Source organism: Corvus cornix, chromosome 1A (assembly GCF_000738735.6).
Source record: "Corvus cornix cornix isolate S_Up_H32 chromosome 1A, ASM73873v5, whole genome shotgun sequence".
Lineage (NCBI taxonomy): Eukaryota > Metazoa > Chordata > Aves > Passeriformes > Corvidae > Corvus > Corvus cornix.
Genome location: NC_047057.1, coordinates 24,382,170 through 24,409,334, shown reverse-complemented (window position 1 = coordinate 24,409,334; position 27,165 = coordinate 24,382,170). Strand labels below are relative to the sequence as shown.

The 27,165-nt window shown below is 40.2% G+C and overlaps 1 protein-coding gene across 2 annotated transcripts in view; it reads left to right on the top strand.

Annotated features, from left to right (window-relative positions):
* Positions 1-12,618: 12,618 nt before the first annotated feature.
* The window catches only part of TES (testin LIM domain protein), a 28,605-nt gene continuing 14,058 nt past the window's right edge, over positions 12,619-27,165 (top strand). The window contains exons 1-2 of one of the 2 annotated variants that reach the window (XM_039571241.1): positions 12,619-12,738; positions 23,641-23,726. In XM_039571241.1, coding sequence (XP_039427175.1) covers positions 12,712-12,738; positions 23,641-23,726 — 113 coding nt within the window. In that variant the 5' untranslated portion in view covers positions 12,619-12,711. Of the gene's footprint in view, positions 12,739-12,790; positions 22,576-23,640; positions 23,727-27,165 lie in introns of those variants that run through there. The other variant, XM_010413522.4, reaches the window with a different exon arrangement.

Genomic DNA, 27,165 nt, shown 5'->3' with positions numbered 1-27,165 from the left:
TCCAGAGCAATATACCTATTTCAGGTGTTAATGAAGTTTGTCCCTTGCTGCATATGAAGCTCCTGGATTCTTGATTGTTTTAATTCACTTTTCTTGAAATGTCATATGGATTTAAGGAAGAGTTATTCTTCATATTTTAGACATTAATACCGAGATACAGAAAAATCAGATTTTTCAAAAGATTAAGTTAGCTGACTCCTGAAATTTTTATCCCCAATACATTATTCAGAGTCATGTATCCTTTTCAGGTTACTGAGCTTAGGGTGAATGGTTGCTAAACTACATGGTATTGACAGGTTTCAAATTGAGCTACCAAATTGTGACATGTTTTTGAGAACACAATTTTTCAGAAGCTTATATTATTATTGTAAGAGACTTAAAAATTATAATTGTCTTAAACACTGTTAAGATCACCAAAGGACTTTGCCCACTGTAGCAGACTGTGCAAAGAAGCAACTGCTCATCTAAAACCACCGAAGCCCACCCCTCCAGATACGCCTTCTGGATTTCAGGAAACCTGACTGTGAGTTAAGCTTCCTGACAGGAAATTGAGATAAGATAAAGGCTGTACTATTGTCCAATTATCTCAGGTCTAAGGAGAAGCAAACAAGGCTGGGGGAGGCCACAGCCCATAGACTCATTTGATGAGGCCAGGTTTGCATGCTCTCCTCCTACAAACCAAGTGGGAGGAGGAGAGATTTTGGGGAGGTGGTGACAAAGCCTCTGGTCTGCATAAAACAGAGGAGGTGTAATGCACTGCATCTGTGGGTTCGTGAAGGGTAGCTGCATTTCCCTGAAACGTCGCTGGCAATGGGATCGTTGCGGTGGGTGCAGTAGAGCACTGCAGCAAGCTTGCTCCTTTCACCCACGCGGCTGTCAGGCGCGGATCTCACACACACGCACACTCAAGCCGGATAGCTCACGCGTTACCAGAGGCAAAGAGTCAGGAGGGCTCTTCCACATGGCATTCCACAGGAGATGGTTTATTGCCGCTCCTGCAGAACGGATCAAAGGTGAAAAAGCATAGACCCCGCAGTCCCGGGGTTTTATACAGGAGCGGAGGGAGCATCAGAGACCAATGATGTGAGGGCACAGGGGTGGTACAAAGGCGGGACTAGGGAATGGGAGCCAATGGAGAAGGTCTGGGGGCACGAAGGGGCACAAGTCAATGAAACAGACCAAGTCCACATAGCACCAAAAAGCCTGACGGGAGAGGCTTTTCATCTGTCACCATGAGGTCAGGGGGTGTTCTTAAACCTCGGAATCAGTCCACCAGCAGGCCCCTGCTATTTTGGGGCTCCTTGGCCCTTCAGCCATCACAATCGCTGGCTCAGCGGCTACAACAGAGGTGAACATCCACCTCTGGAGGCTACAAGCTGAGATTTAGGCCAGATGAGAAGCAGACCCAGCAGAGACAAAATGGTGCTTTTTTTACCATGCCAGTTGTCTTCCTTTATATAAACTGGCCCAGCCGTAAAACTCTCCCTCCCACCCCCTCAAAAGGTCACATTTTCATGGGACATTCAACTGCCGTGATGTGAGAGGCAGCTGTCAGGTCTAGAAGGTGTCATAAACCATCAAAGACCCCAGAAGCGCCCCTCATTCCTGAGGCCTTCCACCAGAGGATTGCACTTAATCCACATGTTGCAACAGACTCACTGTTGCAAAAGGCAGTGTTAAACATCCCCCCACCTCAGGGGAGGTGCTTGGGCATTCCCACCTATACCTGAACTATATTAATCCACAGAACTCTTAAGTTTCATGGGACCCCCAACACCAACAAGCTCAGGGTGAAAAGGACCAATGGGATGCCACTGGATCTGCAGGGGTGGTGACTTTTCCTACTTAAGTTGTCTCTCTTTCACTCTCTTTCTCCCTCCCATCCTCTCTTTTCTATTTCTTTCTCTCTTTCTCTATTTCACATTATATTCACAAAATCTGTACTATTGGCTTTGGCATACGGTCTTACTTGCATCTTAATTCACACAGAGGCATCTCTCTCTAATAATCGTAATAATCGTACCATAACAATTATAAGGTTATAATTAAATTCATCTGTTCTTTACTAAAGATGAAAAGAGAAAACCCAGACTTATTTTCTGCAAAAATTCAAGTATTCATTGAACAGACTAGAAATATTAGAATTACAGTTGGATGCACTTTTGGAGGGAATAATCAATTTAACAAAAAAGCAATTTTACATTCTTTAATGGCATCTATGATGCTGGGCTGAACCTGACAAATAAGCTTTCTAAAAAAACCCAAACCAAAACAGCCATTTTCAGGGATCATTTACAAAACCAGGAAAGAAAGATGCATTTTCTTCCCAAAATTTATCCACTAGTGCATAATAAAGTTGTCAGGGAATATAGAAATGGTCCAGTTTATATATTCTAAGTGCGACTTCACTCACAATTATTCCACATTAAATGGAATGGGTAATTATCCCTACGCAGGGGTTTCTCCTTCACAGCAGGGATTCTGCACAGAAATGGATATATTAGAAAAAGCACATTTCTTGTCAAAGCTGTTCTGTTCAGTAAAAAATACTTTAAGTACATACAAGGTGAGACAGAATGTTTCCTTACAGGAAACAGGTTACAGGATTTGTGTGGGACATTAAATATAAAAATAAAAAGTATTAGACAAGGCTGTCCCATACTTCAAGTACAGCTGAAGGCCCTAAGACTATCCAAGAAGAGATCAGTACACCCACTTAGGTTGTTTGCTGAATGTAGCCACTGATTTCTATTCGAAATGCCTCCAAAATGAGACTCTAGCTGTCAGAACTTTTCAGAGAAACAGGCACAAGAATTTTTAGCTGTGGCAAAAGAAGGAAAAATATTCTTCACTATTCATGTTCTAGGAAACACCTTAATTATCTGGCATTAACAATAAATCAAATCAACTTCTTTGTCTCCTCTAATGTTCCACTCCACACACACACACACACACAAATAACAATAAACAGTAAACAAATTTAAAAATAAGAATGGAATGCTATTATGCTGGGTACGATGTGAAGCAGTAAAGCTTTCATCTGAAATGGCTGATGCTTGATAAAGTTATAACAAGCTGAAAATAGACCCTGTACCAGGGAGCATTGGATAGCCTTGGCTCTTGGTACTGTATTTTGTCATTGGTGGAAAAATAAGCAAAGAAATGAATGAAAAAAGCATTTGAGAGGTAGGCACATACATGGACACACTGAATGCTGACTTTCTTTTCTTGTGTACCTTTTTGTATATATTCCCTTAGTAACGGACAAATACAAGATGCTATCAAGTTATATTAAAATGCTTATTTTGAGAATGGAAGGCAAAAAATGGATGAGAAAAGTAAACTAAGACTTCAGTCACTGCTTATAAGGGAGTGGGAAGAAGATGGAAACCAAATAACAGAGCAGCAAAGCATAGAAAAAGGCATACATAGAGAAGAATGAGGGAAATATATGAAAAGCTCTAATCTGATGAACCATGTTGTTCATACAGTTTCTTTTTAATAATGTTTTGTGAATCCTTTAGTCTCTACCAGTAAAGGAGTACAGTTGTTGCATACATAAAACATCTGTGATAGATTGTGTTGTAATGTTTCGTGCCTGCTATACACAGAAAAGAAGAAATACACCATAGAGGCAATGAAGAAGTGAAAAACTTAAAATGAGATACAAGTTCAACAGTTTCGTTTTCCTCATCACTCCTGTATCATATTCTATCCAACAGCTTTTGAGACACAATATACCCATCGTTCATTAGTACTCAATGCTTGAACCAGTGAATGATACAGTTTTCAGTTCTTAGCTTACATACTGTTGTAATTTTACTACTTCCTACTGAACAAGCCAGAATCTAGACAGTACTGTAGTTCAAGACATACAAACATGCTGATAATCTTTGTGACTTGTTTCTTGGTCTGTGGTATGTACAACAGACAGCTTCCCCATGATTCTGTATAGAAGACATGAATTCTAGATAGTCTCCTGAGTAACCAGCCCCCCATGCTTGCCTCCACCTATTCATCTTCAAAGGCTAATCCCTAATCCCTTCTGGACATCGTTTTGTCATAAAGCTGTCTCACAGCTGTATTTAATAGTCCTCCCAATTCTGCTTCTGCAATGACTTCTCTCATTATCCAGCTCCCTCACTTTGAAGTTCCATAAGAACTTCTCTGCTACCAACTACACCATCATGCTTCTCTCCTTCTGCTCTCTCTGGTGTTTGATTTCTTCTACAGCCAGTTCAGGTCTCTAAATTCAGCTCACTAAGCTGACAGAAAACTAAATAATCAAAAGATAAATACATTTCTTCTCGTTCCTGAGCTGAACTGGCTACTCAAGGAATGAGGTAAGAACCAGATATGGCACAAGTAAGGTCATTAGACTGGGCAAAGGGCAGAAATAAAGGAAGAAGTAAAAATCAGAACTGCTGGTTTAGCCAGAAATGGATGTTAGGACCAGATATCTTCTCTCATCGCTCCTCAGCTAAGAGCCACCTTTACTGAACATTTTTTTCAGTAATGTGGAAATGTTTTTATTTCTCCCCCAAAACACATTTTTTAATGGTATGCAAGTCATTAAACCACTTAAAGTCAATTGCACTATGTGGCTGTGTCAAGCTAAAAGCATAGGCAACCTACTTGTAGGACAAGCCTAAGAAAGACCAAAATCAGTAAGCAAAAATAATCATTCACTTGGGGCTGAACTTATGCCTTTGTAGGCTCTTTGTCACAGAAAAGAAATCAGATTTTCTGAAAACTTTTGAAAAATGTTTTTATTGGTTGAAAATGCAGTTTGCTCTGATTCTTGAAACAATGTCACCTGCAGTCCTGCATATCAGATCTCTTGAGCCATGCTTTTCATCTGTTGCAGAGCTAGAAAACCTCTACACCAAAGGCCTCCAAGTCAAACAGCAGAATAAAATGGCCAAAGTGAATTGCATGCCATGTATTTTCATTTTAAATGAAGGCACAAATGTAGGGAAATTCTCTATGTGGCTAACTTATGACTCTCAGCTAGCATTTCCATCTGCTGGATCAGAGCCTAAACTTTTATTTCAATAGAGGCAGCCAATGCTAGACTCACAGCAAGGCCATGTTATTATATGACATTATTATATGAAGAAGGATTAGAAAGTCAGAAGTGGCAAGCCCAAGCAAGGAGTTTACTCATTGTAGTTCAGATAATTGTCCTAATTTAAATTTTTCTTCCTGTACACCATACATACTATCTGAAACTATAAATCATATCCCCTGAGAATAGTCCTTTGACAACCTGTAAGTTACTGAGTAAGATCTCAAGTGGGTACCTTTTTGGCTGGGCTAAGAGTAGGTTTGATCAGTAGAAAAAGCAAGAGTGTTTGATTTATCAAAATGACAGCTTGAAGACCTATGACCTTAATGACAACTTCAGTCCATTTAATGGAAAAATTTGTGCTTGCAGAGCCAAGCCAGAAAATTTTTTCATGGCTCTAAAAGGAGTCTGGTATGCAGAAAGGCTGATGATCAGAGCCTGTTTCCTAAGACTTAACAGGTTTGCTTTTATCAGATGTGGGTGGCAAGTATCACAAGATACTGTAATATGAACAGACACGAAAAGAATTCAATTACCTATTAATGTTCCTTGGCATTTGTAGTCATAAAAGCATGATCTCATATACTGTAACTACTTTCTTTCAATAGCATTAGACATCATCTCCGCAAGCCTAGGCTGAAGTTATTAAATACACATTATAGCAAAAGAGTTGCTATGATTCTATCCAGATGGTACTTAAATTATCCTTCTCTAGACATATACAATCTTTACGTAAATTGTTAGTAATGGAAAATCTGAGAACCACAGATTCTTTGCTGGAGCTCTCTTGCATGGGAAAGAAGCCAAACAAATGCTCATAACATTATATTGTCAGCAGAGCTGTATAGGAAATTAGTTCCCATTCCACAGTTTTTTTGAGAGTATAAATAAAAAATTGTCTTGCATTGCATTGGAACAAAACCAAGAATGTTCCAAGTGAGAAACCTGAGAGAAACAGCCTTCGCCCTTTATTGAACTAACAACTCCCACAGTGAAAGCCTTCACAATGGTTACAGTTTTCTAGTCTGAGCTAGGCAAACCAGCATCAGATATTGGTCTTCTGCAAGTCATGTAAATACCTTACCCATAATGAAATGGAAATTGTTTTCCTGTGTTCTCTATTGTGGTCAAAAATGCTATTCCTAGTGTTTGCAGAAAATTTTGATTTCAAAGAACTGCTCTGTTGTCATGACAAAATAAAAAACTGTTTGTCATAAAATTTCTAAATAACCATAATTTTCAAAATTTTGCCTCTGGATATTGAGTGACCTTTAACATAATTCACAAAAAAAAAAAAAATTATTGATTTAGATGAAGTCCATGTAGCTAATAGATAAACATCAAATTTTTGATCTCTCTTCAGGTGGAAAATACAAGTATGTAGACAGCTGTTCCAAATCAAAGTAAACCTGTTTCTTTTGTACCAGGGAGCCCAGATCTGGACACAATACTTCCAATATGGCCTTATCAGTGGATAGAGAGGAAGGATCACCTCCCTCAAACTGCTGCTCAGGGTATCACATGCTTTCTTTGCCACAAAGGCACATTGCTAGTGCATGATCAACTTGGTGTCCACCAACACCCCCAAGTCCTTTTCTGCAAAGTTGCTTTTCAGCTGCTCAGCCCCCAGTGGGTAATGGTACCTGGGGTTGTTCCTCCTCAGCTGCAGGACTCTGCAATTCCTGTTGAATTTCATGAGGTTTCTGTCAGCCCATTTCTCCAGCCTGTCCAGATCACTCTAGATGGCAGTAGGACCCTCTGTTACACCCACTTGTTTTGCATCATCAGCAAGCTTGCTGTGGATACACTCTGCCCCACCACCCAGTAATGAGGATGCTACTCTCATCTACCAAGCCAGTCATGGATGCACCTCAGGATCATATCAGGTTGGTCAATCGTGACTCGGTAAATCCATGCTGACTACCTTTGTCCTTTATGTGCCTGGAAATGGTTTTCGGGATTAGTTGCTCCATCACCATCACAGGGATAAAGGTGAGGTTGACTGGCCTGTAGTTCCCTTGGTCCTCCTTCTCCTGCTTTTTTTGAAGACAGTAGTGACATTTACTTGTCTCCAGTCTTCAGGCACTTCTCCCAGTCACCATGATGAATCCAAAATTATCAACTGGTCTCACAATGGCATCATCCAGCTTTCTTGGCAGTCATGGATAGCTCCCACTAGGACCTATAGACTTACATATGTCCAGTTTGCTTGTGTATGCCCTGACCTGATCTTCTTCCGCCAAAGGTATGTCTTCCTTGTTTCAGTCTCTTCCACTGGTGTTTGGGATTTCTGAAGGCCAGTCTTATTAGTAAAGACTGAGGTGAAGACGGCAATGCCTTTTGCATATCCCATGTCACCAGGACCACTTCCCAGCAGCATGTCCACATTTCCCCTACTCTTCCTTTTGCTACTTGCATACTCAAGAACTTTATCTTGCTGCTTTTGACATCATTTCTCAGGTTCAGCTACAAGTGGAGTGTGGCTTTCATAGACATATCTTTTCATGCCAGACAGTGCCTCACTATTCCTCTCACATTACCCATCCCTGCTTCCACCTTCTATAAACTCTTTTTTCATGTTTGACTTTTGCCAAGAGCTCCTTGTTCATCTATGAATGAATTATCTTTGGAAACTTACTAAACAAAAAGATTTTCAAAGAACAAAAAGTGCATCTCTGGTTTTACTCAGTATTTTTCTGATACCATACATTTAATTTCTTATAATTTATAATACATTTTGAGTAGGTGCTTGAGAAGGTGTTGAGTAGGGCTTGTTGGCTAAGTAAATTTACCTCTATTAGAGATTTAATAATGCAGGATCCTTCTTCAGGTTGTAGCTACTGATGTTGTGACTGGGACTGAAAACCAGAGATGAAGTAAAGAACTAGCTCCCTTCCCCAGAACATAATTTCTGAGTTATATCCCGTAATTGACTTAGAAACCTAAAAGTGACACATTTACTTTCTGTGCCAGGGGACCTAAAGCACACAGTTCATGAAGCAGTCCCATCATTCGGAACAGACTCCAAGCCATGAAGCACACTGAGGAAAAAAGAAACGATAGTCAGCAAACTGCTGTCTCTCAACTTAGCTGAATCACACATACTTGATAGAAAATAGCTCTGTCTGTTGGGAAACAGAGACTCCTTCTATCCCAATTTTTTCAAAGAATGGAGCACAACTTATTCTTTCCTTTTAGAAGAGGTTTTTCTTTTATTGTTTTCTCCCTTTCTCTTTATGTCCCTAAAACTGTGCACAAAGTAGAATATACAGGTTCAAGTTCCTCTTCTGATTGAAGGCAGCTTTGATTTTCCCAGCAAGTGCCATAATCATGAAGCTACAACACATTTTTCCACCACTTTGCTTTGCCACTGTTTCAAAAACTGAAAAGTCACAGGGATAATCAGGGAGAACAAGAAAAAGCATGACTGTAGCCTGTGTTAAGGTTTCTTTGGATAACAAGCCCTCATTTGTAAAACTGTAAGTTTACCCAATATCTGGCCAACGTAGGCTTTGGGACTGCATAGCCATGTAGACAGATCTACCCTGTCACTATTTCAGTGGAGCACTTTTTCTTTTCTGTACACTTCAAAAGTATAGTTAGTACATCTTATTAAACTATGCAACCAAAGTCTGGTAGCGAGGCCACAGCCCTAACATATGAAAGCTGTAGTTTGATTCCCCATCATGCTGAGAAAAATCTTATAACTTTGTATTCTGACTTGGGGGAAGGTCCACTATCTACTCAGGCTTTATAGAAAAAGTGGTGCAGAACCCCTTTTTTCTATATTCTTTTACAAAAGCTACAGTTATTACTGAACTTCACAAGGTTCTTAAATCAGCCTCTATTTCACACATGGTCTGAAATTCCTAACATAATAAGCCTCTCTGAAGAGTGAAATACAGTGAAGTTTAGTCTCTAGATTTTGCATGGACCAAGCATGAAATAATTATCAAAATTACTGTGTCAATATTAACATCCACAGTATCTGAAATCTGAGACATTAAAAAACAAAAGAATTAAAGTACAATGGAGAACCAACTATATGCTTACCTGGTAACCAGATAATCAGTAATACCTCCAGACTTACAACTTTTGATTTCTGCACCCAAATTCCCTTCTGGGTTTTTATCAGACCTGGCACAGGGCATTTCATGTAACATTCCTTTGTTTATTCAAATGGATACAGAAAGGCAAATGTTATTTCTTTCTCAAACTGAAATGTTTTTTAAACTGAATTAGTGTATTAAGCCACTTTGACACAAGACAGACTCCTTATATTTATATTACACTTCAGATTATACTTACAAAAAAAGATCTTAAAAGCACAGTGTCATTACTTCTAACATATAAAGCACTGAGTAAACAGCAAAACTAGAAGAATTTAACTGGAAGCTAGTGTCAAGTATTTGCTTGAAAAGTTTAAACAGAAGAACTGTTTATTAAATAACAGCTTTACTGGAAACAAATTTTCAGCATTGCTAAGCTATTATGATACCTTCCATTTGAGGATGGACATATAAATCCCCTGTATAATCTACATATCTAATGTTTGGAGAAACACAGTTATGTTTGTCATTATGATATCTGAGTGCAAAGAAATTTGTAAAACCAGGAAAATTATCTGACAGACCATCCACTCTCTGCTGTCCATGCTCCCAGAAATGTATATGGTAGAAGTATTAGCCTTTTCCCATCTTTTACCTGTTGGGTTCATGAACGTTGCTGTGGGAAAGTTAGCGCTGGGATACATTGTGCACTTTCCTTAGAAAATACTAATATTTAAAACAGGTATTTGATAGTTCCCTGCCAATTATAAGAAAGCCCAGCTCTGTGCCCTGACATATCAATGCTGCACTCCTGGCAACTTCAGAATCCTTAAGTAGAAGAGTTATACCAGACCACATTCACGGAATAGGAAGTTATTTCTGCCAGGCTAGTTAAAGCCATAGAAAACACAGAAAACAGTTAGAACCTTAAAATGTATTCTTTATTGATCCAGGTCTCAGAGAAAATGTGTTGTAACAGCTATCTGCTGTTTGCAAATCAGAAGTTTTATATTACTGTCTGCATTTTCCATTATATACATGAATTTGTAGGCTTCATATATGAATTTGTAGATAGGAAAGATTACTGTATTCTGGTACTAAATGACACAATTGAAATATGCACAAATCACAACTAGAGCATCCCCAACTCAAGAAGTTTAGGAAAAATATAAGCAAATGAAATTATTATTAACTGAGCAGTGTCATAGCTTAGTAGGGAAAAAAAATTATATTATCAAAACCATTATTATGCTGTTGTACCCAGAGAGATAAGGATAAGAAAAATATGCTTAAATCATAGAAGATTTTCTTTCACTTTTTTTTTGTTTCCTAGAATGAAAATATGCTGCTACATCCATTCCCATACAAAAAGCATATAATGAGGACTATGATGGTTTCACTTCTCTGCTTAAGTTGGTCAAAGGTACCTAGCTAGTCTTAGTAATTGCTGGCATTCGACAGCACATTCACTGAACAGGAACCATCTCCTGCTTATTCTTTTGATTTTAGACTGAGGAAGTTATGAGGCTTGATGGTATTCAAACTATATGGTCCCAGGTACCCCAACATCAGGCACTCTTAACTTCCCCTTGTCTTTCAACCCCCAAACCAGCAGGAAGTAACCACTAAACCAAACAAAACAGAATGAGAACCAGAACTGAAAAACAAAATTTCAAACCCAACCAAACAAAATACATGCAACAGCTCTCATTATTCACCTCTATTAGGGAGACACACACTAAACACAGCACCATTACCTGGTGGACTATGTTCTCATTTTTTCTAATGCTACAGCTTGAATCCACTCTCTCTTAGTTTTGTATTGAACTTCTTGGCCAAGGTCTGCTGCATAGATTCACCTGTAGGAGCTGTTGGCCCATGGCATACACCATGATGCCAGTCATAGCAGAAAAGTCAGGGTTTTGCTTGTATATGTTAACAGATACCAAACAGACCTGGTCTCATTTTTGCTTTGTTGGAAACATCTTTCAATAAGTGGTGTCAGACAAAAGTATTAAACACTGAAATGTAAGTATCTCTGGCCCCTGGGGAAGAAACAAAATGACCTAAGATCTACTTGAGAAAAGCTGGTATGTGTGGAGAGAAAACATTAGATTCTGCAAATGAATGACAAAATTATCTATCAAATTATTCACCACCACTTCCTACGGTAGCTATAAAGTCTGTATGAATGTTTGCTACTTTTTCCAAAGATAAAATAAATATGAAACATTAAAATATTTATGGAAATATTCAGTCTTGCAAATGCTTCATTTTTCTGTCATTTTGCATTACATATACATCATAGGTAAAAAAATATTTTATACTGTCGGTGACATCCCAGGACTGAATACACGCATAAGAGTTTGGACTGAGATCAGAGTCTAATTTTTTTCCACCGGCAAGTAGGTGCAGGCTGGGACCCAGCCCTTGTGGGCGCGGCAAGGACTTCCTTGTGCGCGGGAAGCCGCCGGGAAGTCAGGAGCAGTCTCGGCTAGGCGGGGCACGGCAGGACCTCGCCCGCTGCTGCCTCCTGCTCATCCTCGTGCCAATAAATCACAGAAGCATAGAATTGTTAGCGTTGGGAGGGACCTCTGGAGATCATCTAGTCCAATTTCCCTCACAAGGCAGGGTCACCCAGAGCAGGTGGCCAGATGGGTTTTGAATGCCTCCAGAGAGAGAGACTCCACGACTTCTCTGGGCAGCCTGTTCCAGTGCTCTATCATCCTCTGTGTGAAAAGGTTCCTCCTTACAGGTGAAACTTTCTGGGTTTTCTGTGTTTCTGTGGTTTTTTCCACGTTCTGTCACTGTGCACCACTGCAGAGAGCCAGCCACCATCCGACTGACACCTGCCTTTGAGATACTTATATGTGTTAATGTGATCCCTTCTCAGTGCTCTCTAGACTAAACAGGCCCAGCTGCTGCAGTCTCTCCTCATAAAAGAAATGCCCCAGACCCCAAATGATCTTTGTGGCCCTCAATTGGACCCTCTCCAGCAGCTCTTTGTGTTTCTTGTACTGAGGAGCCCAGAACTGAATACAGCACTCCAGATGTCGCCTCACTAGGGCCGAGGAGAGGGGCAGGACCACTTGCTGGCCATACTCTTCCCTATGCACCCCAGGCTACCACTGGCCTCCTTGCCTCAAGGGCACACTCGGATTATAGCCCGAGATTTCCTCTTTTCTTTTCCTTCGGGAGGCTCCGCGTTTGCAGGTATCTATACCCGAAGGCGAGAGGCTGCACCAGCGGCGCCTTCTCCGTGACCCCCGGTCCCACCGGGGCTGACTCACGGCGGGGCGGGGCGGGGCGGGGCGGGGCGGGGCGGGGCGGGGCGGGGCGGGGCGGGGCGGGCGGGGCGGGGCGGGGGGCGGGGCGGGGGGGCGGGGCGGGGCGGCCGGCGGGGATTGGCTGCCGGGCCGGCGGCGGCCGGCGGGGATTGGCTGCCGGGCCGGCGGCGGCCGGCGGGGATTGGCTGCCGCGCGGCCTTTGTTCGGCTGCAGCCACTGCTGCAGGGCAGCGGAAGTTTGAGCGTCGCGGGGCGCGCGAGCGGAGCGTCCTCCGTGGGAGCTGCCTCACAGCCGGACCCGCGCCGCCATGAACCTAGAGAATAAAGTGAAGAAGGTAAGGGGGGCTGCCCGCCGGGTTATCTGCCGCCCCCGCCGGTGTCCGCTCTCCGGAGAGTGGCGGATCCGCCTCGTCGCTGCAGCCCCCGCGGGGACTGCCCTGGGGTCGCCTCCCGGGTGCCGGGATCAGCCCTTCCCGGCGCCCCGCTCTTCCTGCCCGGCCCCCGTCGCAGAGGTGGGAGGCAGGAGAGCTGCCTGCCGGGGACCTTCCGCTGCCCCGGTGCCCATAGAGCCGGGCTGCCTCGCTGCTCCCGACCGTAGGTAGTCGCCGCAGTCGGTGCCCCAGGTGGGGACGTACCGCTGTTCTGTCATGCAAGTAAAACATGTGTTCGGTCCCCCCAGTAAACCCCTGAGATCTGAGAGTTGTTTTCATATATGTACCCTGTGTATGTAGGTATGAAACTTAAATTACAAGCAGCCAAGACTCTGTCGCTACGTTAGTGATTATTTTCTGACCTGTGATGTGACTGACTCCTTACAAGTGTGATGTCAGCCTTCCTATGCATTACCCCCTTGAGCAAGAAGCCTGGGGTTGGTTTTTCTTTCTTTTTAAAGGCGTATTGACTAGTTAGTTGCGTCAGACTGGCAAGAAACAAAAGGTAAGTAACAGAAAGCAATGGGTAATCCAATTGTATTAAATCTCTTTCCAAAACTCACAATTTAAAACTTCCTATGTAAAACTGACTTAAGGTGGGATATTCATAGGCCTCTGCTTCTAGTTGTTTCACAAATTAAATATAGTGCTAAAGCACTGACTTTTTTAAATTAAAAACTTATTTGTAGTATCTGTTTTGATACTATATGATATGGGAAAAGGAGCTTTATATGTGAACATGAGTTAAATCTGTACATAACCTTCATTGATATATGAGAACTAGTCTTTTGAAATGCATGTTGTATGAACGTGTGTGGGGTTTATTCCTCAACTGTTTTATTTAAAGGTAGCAACTTGTTTTAAAATACACATATGCATTTTTGTATACCTATGTGCTTTTCCAGCTTGCAGGCCAGAAACCGACTCGGGAATGGAAGTAGTTGTTTAGTGTGGAAGGCTACCTGTTAAGGCTGAATCCTAGCAATGGTTAGCCTTGAGCTACAGCTTGCTTCAAGTGATGTCAGCACATGATAGTGTCACTTGGGTGAGGATCCTGCTTTGGAGGAACTGCCTGTATCAACCCCCAGTCACTAGGCCATCAGTGAATAGATGGGTGTAGCTAAGTACTATCGCTGTCTTTAGAAGCTCGTTGTGTGCACAGGGTTGCTCCCCTTGTGTGACTCCTTGTATGTAATGAAAATCAGCTTCTTGAGTAGATTTGCTTATATTTACTAAGCACGATTTCAAACTGAAACTTATTGGCATCACAGAGCTTGTTTGCTGGAAGCTTATTGAAATCCAGGAGGTGAGAGACACATATTTGTGGAAGATAGAGCAGTCTAATTCAGAATTTATTCCTCTAAAGAGAAAATAAATATGGGGTGTGAAATGACTGATAAAATTCTGCTGATAATGGAGTCTTGGTTTGAGTGAACTTGTAGTTGCTGAACATCTGCTTTAAATTGCACTGTAATTATTGGGTAGTTGTGTGTGGTTTAAATTTATTTTACTATTTTTGTCATATTTTTCTTCGCTCATCTTTTACTTTTCTCCTTTATCAACTTCGAAGATTCTGAAGACTTTTCTGAGCCTGCTCAGATAGACACAGAAGCTACAGCTGCAAAAGAAAACCAGCAAAGCTCTGTTTATTGAAAGTAGTTTGTATTTCTATTCTGTTCTGCTTTAATACTAATATGCAGAGATGTCTATGATTTGAAAAACTTCACATTTTCTCTGTTTCTACTCTATGTATATTCAGAAAACTATTTCTGTTATTGAGCTGTTTCCCCTGCCTTGCTCTCATCTTCTCCTCATCTTTTTTTCTCTTTGTAACTTGGGTGAAGCTTATTTCCCAAGAGAACAGAAGAGTATCTGTTCCGAGGGAGAACTGGGAAGCTTTGCTAGGCACCAGAGAGTTTGGTACAAAATTCTTCTTTTTTGACTACCAAGATTTATTTAACCAAAACTTCTTAGATTCTGTACACTGATTAGAGTAACAGTTCATGTCAACTCTGGAATAACTGTGTATCTTCTTTTTCTGACCTTTAATTCCAATTCTCAACCTGTTTGTTTTATTATCTTTTTGCTTCTCTCTTTTTTGTCAACTTCCCTCTTTCTTGAAGGGTGGAAGAACATTCTGAGAAGTTTCCAGTCAAGTTTATCAAAACCAGTAAACTACTTGGCTTTTAGAAGAAACTTCTCCTGAGGTGGAGATGCCTGTGTCAGAGTTTCTGTCAGCAGCAATGGGTTGCTTTACCACAAGTTGTAGTTCTCACGTTTTTTTGTCTTGCATCCTGCACCAAAATAGCTTGAATCCTCCTACAAAATGTACTTTGTACTTTATGTAGCTTTCCATTTTGTAGTGACTTGTATGTATTTATTGCCTGGCAAATAACGTGGTAAACATTATGGACTGCTGAGTGGCTAACCTGCCTGTTGGGTTGGAAATTCCTAGAATACTGGGGTGAAGAAAGCAGGAATTGTCATGTTGTCCCCAGATAAGTAATTCCATTGCTTTTTTGAACTCTTTGAGTTTAGATGTTGTCTATTCTGTAGTCCTGGTCTTCAGCAGAGCAGAAGGAAATGAATGCCTGTTGGAGCAGCATGCAGTGTGGAGGCTCAGACACTCAGCTGATGCTGTAGAAAAGCTTCTTCCCCTGCCTGCAACTGCTAATTTATAACTGTATAGAGTAATATATTAGGGTGTTTTTTGTTTCTGGAAAACTTGATAGATGAAGCTTCCAAGGTGACATTCCTAAGATTTCTCTAAGTGTCAGTAATCCATGAGTCCCCTATTCAGTTCTGAGCTTCTGTATTGTCTCTTTGGAAAGCTGCTACATACATTTATATCTACATGTCTAGATTTGTATAAAGAAAAAAAGCACTCAGAGAAAGTCTGTTTTCCTTGTTGGTACCAGGTTTGGTGGGTTTTTTTCTCCAAATGTAGCAGTTCTAGCACAGTTTGTCTGAATGGAATTGCTTCCTTCCAGTGGAAGACTGCTAGGACTCCAGCAATGTACCTGTTCAGCAGGAAGAAATACTGCCCCACCTGCCACAATATCTAACCCATCCTTTCAGCAGTGGATACCTTATATGTTTGCTGCCTCGTGACAGGAAAGCACCAGTCCTGTTTAACATACCCTTCTTAAGGAATCTTAAGGGCACAATTACTTGGGTCAGACTTTTAATTTAAGTTCTACTATTTGGTTTCTTTCATGTCTTGTAAAACTCATCTTGCTGTCTTAACAAGTGGCCAAAGCAACCAGTACTACCTTGTAACCAGATGTCTTGCTTGATCTGAATCCTGGGCTCTGGACAACTGCAGCCTGCCAGAAACAGAAAATTTCAGCATGAACTTTCTGCACTGAGCAATGTATGTGCAGAACATATGCAAATGTGTGAAATAACGTGTAACTTTTTTGCAGTCAGTTCACCATGCTTTTTATACATATTAAATGACTGGCAAACATCTAGGCAGTGAATAGTGTCTTTTTGGCTGCCTTGTGAATACTGAGACCTTCATGGTCTGTTACAATTTCCCTTTCAAGGGGATGGGGAGTTTAAGGGCAACTGTACAATTTTCTCCTTTTTTTCTCGGAAGAGATTGGATTTGCTCTTGCATTTGAGGATCATGAAGATAGTGTTGTGTATAAAAATATTGCACAACAGAGCTGAAGGCTAAAAACAGTATCTCCAGCTTGAAAAGTACTTGTGAAAAAAACAGACCACTGCTTCTCCCAAATACAATATGTGCTGTGTTCTCAAACCTTGCTTTGAGGCTATAGGGAAAATGAAGATTTAATGCTTTGTGTTGAAGACTCTAGCAGAACTTTGTTCTAGAAGTCTGGATTCCTGCCCTGTCTGCCACCTCTGAACTTGGTAAAATGAATCAGTAGGTCACGGTCCTGCTTTTCATCCCTGCTGGCAGCATGGTCTCATGCTTCACTAGAGAAAATAAGAATCTGGCAGTGAGTCTGTTCCATATAAACTTTCACAGTATAATACTGGCTTTATAAAAAGAACTTTGATTGTGATGGAGAAGGGGCCAGGCAGTCTGGGGGGAAGAGATGCAACTTCTCTAAAGTGGAATTTGTGCATGGTTATTTTTCTATGGTGTGAGACTTAGTTTGTTCTGTTACAGTTGGAAAACCAAACACAGAGTGCTTTAGACATTGCTAAGTCAACAACTGTAATGATCTTTGATAAGTGAACGGTGAATAAAGTATGTATAGGAGCAAAGTCAACTTTTCTGTGTTTTGCAAAGCATGATTTAGTAATGTCTGCTGGGCTGCACTTCCTGTTGAGGTCACTGTTTGTTTTGGTGTTACTGCTATGGAAACCCATTATAGTAGATCTTTTCTGCTGTTTCATATGTACAGTAAGATCAAGGAAATGTACTTTCATTCAGGAGTGAGTTTTGCCTGCAAGTAGAAGAATGAAAACATTTATGAAGATGTGAGAGGAACTACATCAGTTTTGTTCACATGGAAACTAAGTAACTGCTTCCTGCATGTGCTGTGGGGTTTGAGGGTTTTTCCCCCATCAAAGTTAAAAAAAAAATTTTAAATTTTGTGATGAGTTTTTTGAAACACCTGTCTGAATCCACACCTCTAGTTATTTTTTGTTCAGTATCCCTGGATAGAAGCTTGGCAAATATGGCAAGGCTAAATTAAACTTTTTGACTTTTACTTTTTTTTCCTATGGCAAAAGTACTCCCCAGGTGTCTGACTATAAAATATCATGAAATGCCTGAAGAGAAGGTCAAGAAACTCTTTGAATGCAGGACTGCGTGACTTTTAAGATCAGATGGAGCTTTCTTGGATAGGGTATAATTATAAGCCAAGTATTTTACAGCAAGGGGGAAAATTAGCTTACTTTGAGTTACAGTATTCTGTCATAAAAGTAACAAAGATCTGCTTCTGCAGTTGTTCCTGGAAAAAAGAAAGAAGTGTTTCTATTTTCCTCCAAGTAAGTAATAATAATGGTGAGTAGCAATTGTCAATGAAACTTGATTGGTAAATGTTGCTTAAAACAACTTTTTTTACTTCAAAAAAGTGTACTGAACATGTCATGCAAATTACTGTCTTCTTCCTGGCAGATACAAAGTTTATAGATATTTACATCTACCCCCTTGTAACTGTAATGTAGTGTATTTTAAAGTTGTATTTTACAATCTATCCTAAATAGATATGCATGTTTAATTTATATATAACTAATACTTATGAGCATGGGATGTGTGTGTGTATATATATACATATATATGTGCATGGTGTTTTATAGAGGTGTGTATGTACAAAACCCCCTAATACATAGTTTTTGCTGATGACCAAAATTGGTGGGGTTCTTTTAGGGCCTGGTGACCTTCAGGAAGAGTAGGGCTGCTAAGATGAAAGCATGTCACACTTGTTACCTAGAGTCTTAAAATTAGTACAGATCAGGGGAGTAAGGAGGCTTCTGTCCTGACATTTCCAGAATATACCTGATCTAACTTGTACTCCAGTACTGCTGTGTATGTGTTTCTGGTTTTGTTGTTTTGGTTTGGTTTTTAAGTCTGCCTAACTCTTTATTTGTGCCTTGTTTTCAGTCTGAGGTTGTCTAGCTACAGCTTTTAAAAGCAGAAAAAAAGCAGCACTTTCCTGCATGACTAAAGCTCCTAAAAAATGAATATGTAGGTGTCCAGGCCTGCGTCTGAAAACCTAATATTAGAGGATGCAACTGGGTAAGAGTGCTGATGTCAAAACAAATACATGGAGTATTATGAAAATGCCTCTGCAGTACTGGATGATGGATAGTGTGGTATTGGAGGTTTAGAGATAGTGTTACAGTGTGTGTCAGATGCATGCAAACTAAGCTAGTGTAATGCTGCACTTTGTGAATAAGGAAGGCTTGTTTTCTGTCCAGCTGAGCTAGCTTTAATAGTTGTTAGGCTTTTGAAGGTACACTATGTAGCAGAGTTCTTAAATATTTAAATTCTGAGCTATTTGATATTTAGTAGAAGATATCACAATAAAATAAATTCCTGGGACTTATGTATTATCAGGCAACTGCAGCTCCTTGATTTATTCTTCTACCTGTCCTGCCCAAATTATTTTTCAAATATTTTTCTTGGATGCAATCACTTTTTGGCATCCTTCTTTCTGTGCAAAATGAACTTCTGTACCCAGGCTTCTTAATTCCAGTCAACTTTTCCCTAAATGAAAATGCATATTAAAAAACCCCATGTCACATTTGCAATCAATTTTATTAGACATGTCAAAAACAAATACAGAGTGGTTCATGGGATACTGTTCTTCATTACGGATCTGAATTTTTTTTTTTCTTCTCATACAGTGTCTGTCAAACTCTTATAAGAGCATTGTCCAGATATTCATATGTCTTTGGCAGTGGTTTGTTCTTTTTTTCATTATGGAATCTTAAGAAGTAGCATCACTCTTCTGTTTTTAAAGATTAAATGTTGTAACCTATTTTAATTTTCAGTTTGTTGTGTTTCCTTGCTAGAGAAGACTTCTGATGGTACAGAATGGTACAGATGCAAGATCAGGTCTCAGCAACAGAGCATGCATAGCAATGAGATTGCTCATGGGTTTTTTGGGATTTTTTGTTTGTTGTTCTTGCTTTACCTTCCCTTTTTTAAAAATGCCTAAAGCACATTAAGATGTACTAGAAATCTGTTGTGCTATACAGGTGTTTTCCCACTCAAACATCCAAATAGATCAACAGTTAGGGAATCTTCAAACCAGAACATTCCTAGCATTTTATGGTAAATCCAAGAATAACTTTAACATGGATCACTTCAGTTCTGTGTTTGGAGCACTGAAGAGCACAGGAGAAAGATCTGCAAAAAGGATAGTGAAGAAGATTTAGTTCTAATCTGAGCCTCACTGTTAATTGTTGCAATCCATTCTCACTGTATAGCCACATGCTTTCAAATTCTGGAGGGATCTGTAACATTGGAAAGGTTTTTGATCTTTTGCAGAGGCGAAGTACCAGTATGATGTCTTACTGTCTGTTGCAGGGTGAAGCTCACCTGTTTGGTGGTACAGGAGTCCTCTTGGGGTGAGGAAGGAAAAGCAGCTGAGGCCTGAGTTAATTCTGGTCTCTGGGTGGGACTGAGGAGATAAGAAATCTTCGATAAACTTAAGAATAAACCCTTCTGATAAGTCAGGTTTGAACTATTTCATAGGAACTGCTGTTTCTCTTGCACATCTGAACAAACTCTTAGACACTTGAGTATGATCATTTGAGTTTTTAAGATGACAGTGAGCTTGTGTTCATGACTCCTTACTGTAAAGTCAGCCAGCTTTTGTCACTGGATTCCAGTCTGAACTGAAATGGGGCAGTTTTTCACTAATTGTCACTTGGCTGTAACCATTTAAATTTTTTTGCCCTTGAGTATTATGTAATCTTGAAAGCAGCATGCAATGGGAGATCTCAATCATAGTTACATCATCTTCTGTGCTCAGGCTATTTAAATCTATATTGGGTATTTCAGTAATACCAGATGGGTTTGGTTAGCTTCTGCTGTAAAATGAAAATTAATGGTGGTAGACGGACAGGAACCTTCTTCTGGCACTATTTCAGCTGACCTATCTGTGCCATTTCTCCCATAACTCCATTTTTGGGGAAAATGGGTTCCCTCCTGTTCTCAGGCATGCATTACCTCTGCCGTGCTCAGCCTGCTCTGTATCTCTTGAGTGCTTCAGCTTGGAGCTGGCCATGTTCTACGTGGGGATAGACATGGGGATAGATACGGGTAGCAGTAAAGAAGCAGCACACCGCAGTTTTAGGCTTTCTGAATTTCCTAAACTGCAGCTGAATTGGCTGCTGAAGAAGAAAGTGACTTCTGAGGCTGATGCTTCCTTAGAGCTGAAGGATGTCCTGTTACAGGACTCTGGAGAAATGTGTAATGCACCGATTTCTAGATAACAATAGCCCACAGTGCTTTTGAGTTTGGCTGGTTTATATCTTAATTTTTGGCAAGCAGCCATGTAGTTTCTCTGTCAGAAGAAAGGTTGAGGCTGTATGTGCATCTAGAATCACATCTAATCTGGTTTTCAGTGTGCCTCTCAGTCTTCAGCTAAACCTTTTCCATAAGGTGCCCAGACATCCCTTCTTTCTGTTTCACAGCAAACTGAAAAACCTGTTTCAAAAGAAGTTTCATTTGCTCATTCATTTGTCTCAAGCTGCACAATCATTTACATAATGATGTGCTCATTATTTCTAGGGAGGGAATGTAGAATCCTGTATTTCTGAAGAAATCTGCACTGACACTGCTGGCTGTGAAAGTGCAAGTAGACTGGGTGGTTGTTGTCCCTGTAATCTGGAGAGAGAATATGTTCTGGGTGGAGCATTTAGATAACACGTATTTCCTCTCCTTAATTTGTTTCTGAAGAGGGTTTTTTTTTTTAGCTGAAAAGAAAAACAAAAACTTAAATGTTAGGAGGCTTGTAAATTATAGCTAAAATGGATTTTGCAATCTTTTAATATTTCTTACTTGAATATCAGATTGTTTTGGGAATTCTTGAAATGTCAAGGTTATTTCTCTGTACTATAAAACAGTATTCTCTAAACAAGTGATCCTATGTTTCCAAATCTTGTAATTACAGTACTAAGGAGTTTACCACTATTTCTCTTTCTTCTCATTCCACTCTTTTTGAAGGAAGGGATAGCCTGAGCATAAAGAAATAATGCCAGTTTGTAACTGAAGTAGCAACAAGAGAGAATAGGTTAATGGTGTCTTTTTTTTGGGGGGGGAGAGATGGGGGTTTTGGGGAGTTTTGTTTGGTTTAGGGCAGTTCAAGCATATTTTAACAGCTTTTTAGAGAGGATGACTTTAGAAACCAGAGAAACAACACTAAATAAAAAACAACCTGTCTCTCCTTCCTTCTTGCCATTCCCCCCTCCCCCCCCAAAAAAAAGGCAGTTGTCTTGTGTTGGTTTAGCTTCCTTTTTCCCTTTAGAAAACATCCTGGCCAACATCTTGTTCTCTTTGAGTGTGAATTGAGAGGAGTGCTCGGTTTTTTTGTGGTACATAGTGGCTGTGCATGCATATGGGGATCTCCAGATTGCAGATGAGAGGACTCCTATAAATGCCCATCTTCAGTGGAGATGAACTTTTATTAACCAGTTAGTATATCAAAAGTGTGGCTGATGAAGAAACCTAATCTTTTAAGTTATGTTTAGCTTACATACCTACTGGTAGACTTCAGGTTAGCACCTGTAACATGTGAACTTCTTGAGCCCCTAGGTTGATGAAGGTCACCAGGATCACAGCCAGCTTGTATTTCATCTTGCAGATATGCGAGAAACAGTGTTATGTCCTTCCCTGCAGTAGCTTAATAGCTGCCAGCATACGTCTTTTGTCTAAATAGATCACAATCTTCAGGAAAGTTTTCGTCAGGGATGTCTGATGACTGTTGAGGCAGTGATCCTTTAAATTATAAAATCACTGAGAAAATGCCATTTGCTGCATTTTGCTGTGTGTTCTGTATTAAACAAGTGGTTTGTGAATAATCTTATCTTTATTTTGGACAAACAAGTTGAAAGTTGATCTGGTTTATATCCTTGTACAAACAACAATAGTAGTATGATTTTGCTAAGTAAATGGCAAACTTAATAATAAAACTGTATCACCACATCTAATTAACTCTGACATTGTGTTGTTGTTGCCAGGACAAAAATTAGTACCAGAAGTTGTCAGTTCTAGCTCAGTTTCCATTCATGGTAAAAGCCAAACTGCAGGTGAGCTGTTTCTACCTACAGCTCATTGGGAGCGCTCCTTGTGCTGCCTGGGGGTGTGGGGATGGGTTCCTCTCTGCGTGTTGGGCATGAGCCTGCATACCCAGCTGTGGCCACATTTCCATGGTCCTTCATGTGTCTCATTTGAGAGCAGTGTTCCTCAACGGTTTAAAGCGCTGGAGTGAGACATTTGAAATTTACTGCGTTATATGAATGCATAAGTTATCGTGCTTCATATTTGTTTTTCACCTCATACTTCAGGTGGCTGTTACTTGGTTAAATTTGCTGATGTGTTGCTATGTTGTGTGAATACCTAGCCTTTACTGTGCATTGTTTTTTATAGTCTCTCATATTTCCTCTGCTAAATGAATTGGTCATCCATACTTTTGAAACCCTTTGCATATCACTTCTGGTCATTGCTTTTGCTTACTGTGGTGTTTTTCTTTCCCCTCAGAAAGTAAGCTGGTATGAGTCCAGCTGAAATGTAATTGTACAGGGTATATGCTACTCTCAGTTACTATCAGAGTAGCCTCAAATATACTCAGAAATATTAGACATACCACTTAGTTGTTTCCTTTATTCCAGGTTAGTGCATATAAATGTGGGGTCTGTTTATTTCTTGATCTCCTGTATTTTGCCAAGTCATATACTGTAAATCACTTTGTCCAGACAGCTGGATTAAATTGACTTGAGATCTTCTGGCCTCACTACTGTGGTTTCACAGCCTTAGACCCAAGGAAATGCTGCAAAGAATCTACTACTTCTCTCATGTGAAGTTTGTAGAGCAAGCTGGGCTGGGGAGACAAGTTGCCAGAAAAATACTTGGTTTTGTCTAAGGCTAACTCTGCCTGCTTAGCTCAACCCTGTGTACAGGCTTGTGTGAACACTGCTACTTATATGGATACAATAGGAAGGTGAGTGGATCCCAAAATGCTGTCCTTATGTCAGCTTAGTCAAATGCTTAATCTTTTGCTTTAGCTGTTGATTGCAGATTATAAAGGCATCAGTAAGATCATTCATGCAGCATAATTCTTGAAGCTGACTGTAGTCATCTTGCTCTGTACACAGATGGGCTTGGGCCATGAGGAAGGATTTGGTGCCCCCTGCTTAAAATGCAAGGATAAGTGTGAAGGATTTGAACTTCATTACTGGAGGTAAGTGACACCAGGTGTATCCTAAGCTGTGACTCAGCACTGCAGACCTTGACACATGTATGCAAATGTCTAAGTAACCACTTAAGTTCTCTCTCTCAATTAAACTATTAAGATGCTTCAAAAAAGCTGACACAGTTCAGGGCCAGAACCTGTCAGCTACGTAACAACAGAGTATCTAATCACTTGTGAACATAAATTTCATCTGCCCTGAAGTGAATGGTAGTACTTCTACTGCAGCATTTGCTTTAGCCGACTGAACAGTTGAAGTAGATTTGTAAAAATATGTCTAGCCATATGATACGAGACATGACAGGGAAGAAGTGTGTTTTATCTCTGTAATAAAATGCTTTTTCAACTCCTGACTAAATACATAAACTTTGATCTGAGATGCTAGGTAAAATTATTTTGAAAATATGTTGAAACTTTTTATACACCTACAACTTCAGGTGGGGAAGAAGTGTCACAATTCAACTAAGTTAGATAATACTGAGCCTTGGATGGTGTGCTGATCCTAAACCAGTGAGTTGATGATAGCAGTAAATAGTCTGTCATTACTTGTTTAGAAACTGTATTTTATTAAGACCTTTCTTGTTTTACTGAAACAAGATGTATATATGTATATTAATGCATATTTGTATCAGTGGCCCAGTTCACTCATAATACTGGGTGTGCTTTAAGATGTGGCTTAGTAATTCTAATTTTGTAGAAAAAAGGTCTTTCTCAAAGGGAAAAGCCTGAAAAGAACAGAAAAATAATTGTTAGTAGCACTAGCACATGCTATCAATGAAAATTATTGCATTTAACCAATGCTGTCTAATTACAGTGAAAATTGCATTTGCAGTAGAGCTTTGTTTTGTGGGGTTTTATAAGGTAGCCATAGTGACATTAGTTGCTGAGAAGGCCTAGGAGATTTTACATCTTTGTCTAAATGTTTGACTGCAGATGAGACTGTTTAGGAAACAATCAGCCAAACAAAGACAAAACACAGCAAAAACTTGATATAAGTTGATACATAATCAAGAAGTTATAGTCTTATCTGTAATATGTAGCTGTAGAAACAACTTACAAACAATGACATGGATCAAGAAGTGATAATGCACTAGTAAGTAAATGTGCTCATCTAAAGATAAAAGATGTAATTAATTTATGGAAAGACTTTTTCAATACGCACTGCGTTTCTGAGGGGGTGTGTGTAGAAGTAATAGTAAAATAAAGCAGAATTAATGTGTGTAAGTAATGCAATAAAAGAGAATTTTAAGAAGTACAGGAGTCAATAGTGTTTATCCATGGTTAGATGAGAAATTGTATTACTTTCTACTTGAAAGCTCTTTTGTTCATAGTCACTGTGATAGATGGGGAAATCACGAGTGGGGGAGGAAAAAGTCCAGTTAACTTTCTCTTTTGGGTGTTTTTTTTTTTTTTTAACTTTTTCTGAGTTCCTAATGTTATACCTTGCAATTGCTAGTTTTTTCTTCAACATGAAAGAATTTGGAGTAAAAAGAAGTAAAATGGCTAAAGTGGTTTAGTCACATCATAGTATGATTGCAAAGTCAAAATGTGCCTGCTTCTGTGTATATTTGGGGATTTTTGCCTGTTTTTCTTTATCTGTGTTGCACTATCTTCCTGTGGTTAGGGCTCATTGTGTCAGGTCCTGAATACATAGCTCATCAGAACACTGTCTCTCCTAGAAAGTAAGAGCTTGTAGGCAGCATGGAGTAAAGAGAAAGTAATGAAAAATATGTAAAAACAGTGACTATTTAGCTAAGATTTAATTTGGAAATTGAGTTCATATAGGATAGACCAGATAAATAAGGTGGCTGGAAGTAGTCTGAGAAGTTTCATCGAAGTGTCAGACAAACATGGTACATACCTCCGAAACAGTCAAAAAGTTCACAATTGAAACAATTCAAGAATGGGTTAGAAAATGCTGTTTCTCCAGCTGAGCTGTTGCTGGGGACAATAAGGGTGTGAATCTGAAGTCTTAATTCAGCTTTGTGTAAGTAGTTTTCAAAGGAAAAGATACATTAATATTCTTTGCATGATGCATGTATTTTAGTAGTCCACCACTTAAATGGAAAGTGATGCATCCCAAATATCTGTTTACTTAGTCCTTAGTGTTTAAATCTGAAACTGTTTTAAGTAGGAACAAACCGTAGCATAAGTGGACAGAATATTGTCTTTATAACATGAATAGTTAAAATCAGTTCAAGTTTACCCACTTTTTTCATTGCTACTCCTCTGTAAAAGACAAGTGTTGAAGTAAGAATTGTAATTACAGAAACTGTTACACATTGGGAGAATAATTGGGGGTAGGGATTGACCCTCGTCAGCAGCCAAACACCGACACAGCTGCTCACTCCCTGTCCCAAACATCAGGATGGGAGACAAAAAAGGAAGAACAAAAGTGAGGAAACTTACAGGTTGAAATAGTTTAACAGGTGAAGTGATGGGTGAGCAAGTGATGCAAAGGGAATCACTGGCCATCTCCCACTGCACACTGATGCCCAGTCAGTCTCCAGGCAGTAACTACTCTAGAAGTCAGAAACCCTGACTTCTTCACGCTCTACTTCTGTTGTATTGCTGATCATGACATTGTATAGCATTTAAACCTCGCTGACCAATTTGAATCAGCTGTGCCCCTTCCCAGCTTCTTTATTTGCCAAGGTGGGGGCAGAGTTCAAAAACGGGGGAGCCTTGACTTTGTGCCAGAAGAGCCCAGCAACAGCAACTCCTGTGGAGGCTGTTTTTGCTACAAACCCAAAGCACAGTTCCGTAAGGCATTATGAAGACGGTGACCTCCGTGCAAGCCAGATGCAGCCTCTTAAAGCGAGGCAGTAGCGGCCGCGTGTGCCGGGCGTGGTTCTGCTGCGGGCTGTGCAAGGCGGACACTGCCCTCTCCTGGGGACAGCCGAGGAGCTTCAGCACATCGCACAGCTCTTGCTCTGATGCATGAGAACGGTGCTCCTCAAAGAGACAACATGTAATTTCTTTTTGTATTTCCATACAAAAGACCCTCATTTCTTCCTCGGGGGAGTCAGGTTGTAAAGTGCACAAAAAATCCAAGTATACCTATCTAATAGCAGGGCTTTACAAGGAGCTGCTACACCCTTCTTTTCTATACTGGGAGTGTTTGGAATATATCTCTTCTGGGGTGGCACGTGCTATTTTAAGCAGTTTGTGCTGTAAATCTTGACACACTGTGTGGGCAGGTTTTAGAGGTGCAGAGCTGTAAATTGAGGCTAGTATAGAAATGGTGGTAAACCAAGCCTTTAGTAAAATTTATCCCTAAATTTTGAAATTCTGATAGCCTCAGTGTTGCGAGCTGAACACAAAATGAGTAAAATGAGAGATGTGGTCTGCATCTGGTAGTTGGATGGTAGTTGACTGGTTAACAGTTACCTGGTTTATCTTAGTGTCTTAATAGCTTTTGCTTTTAAAA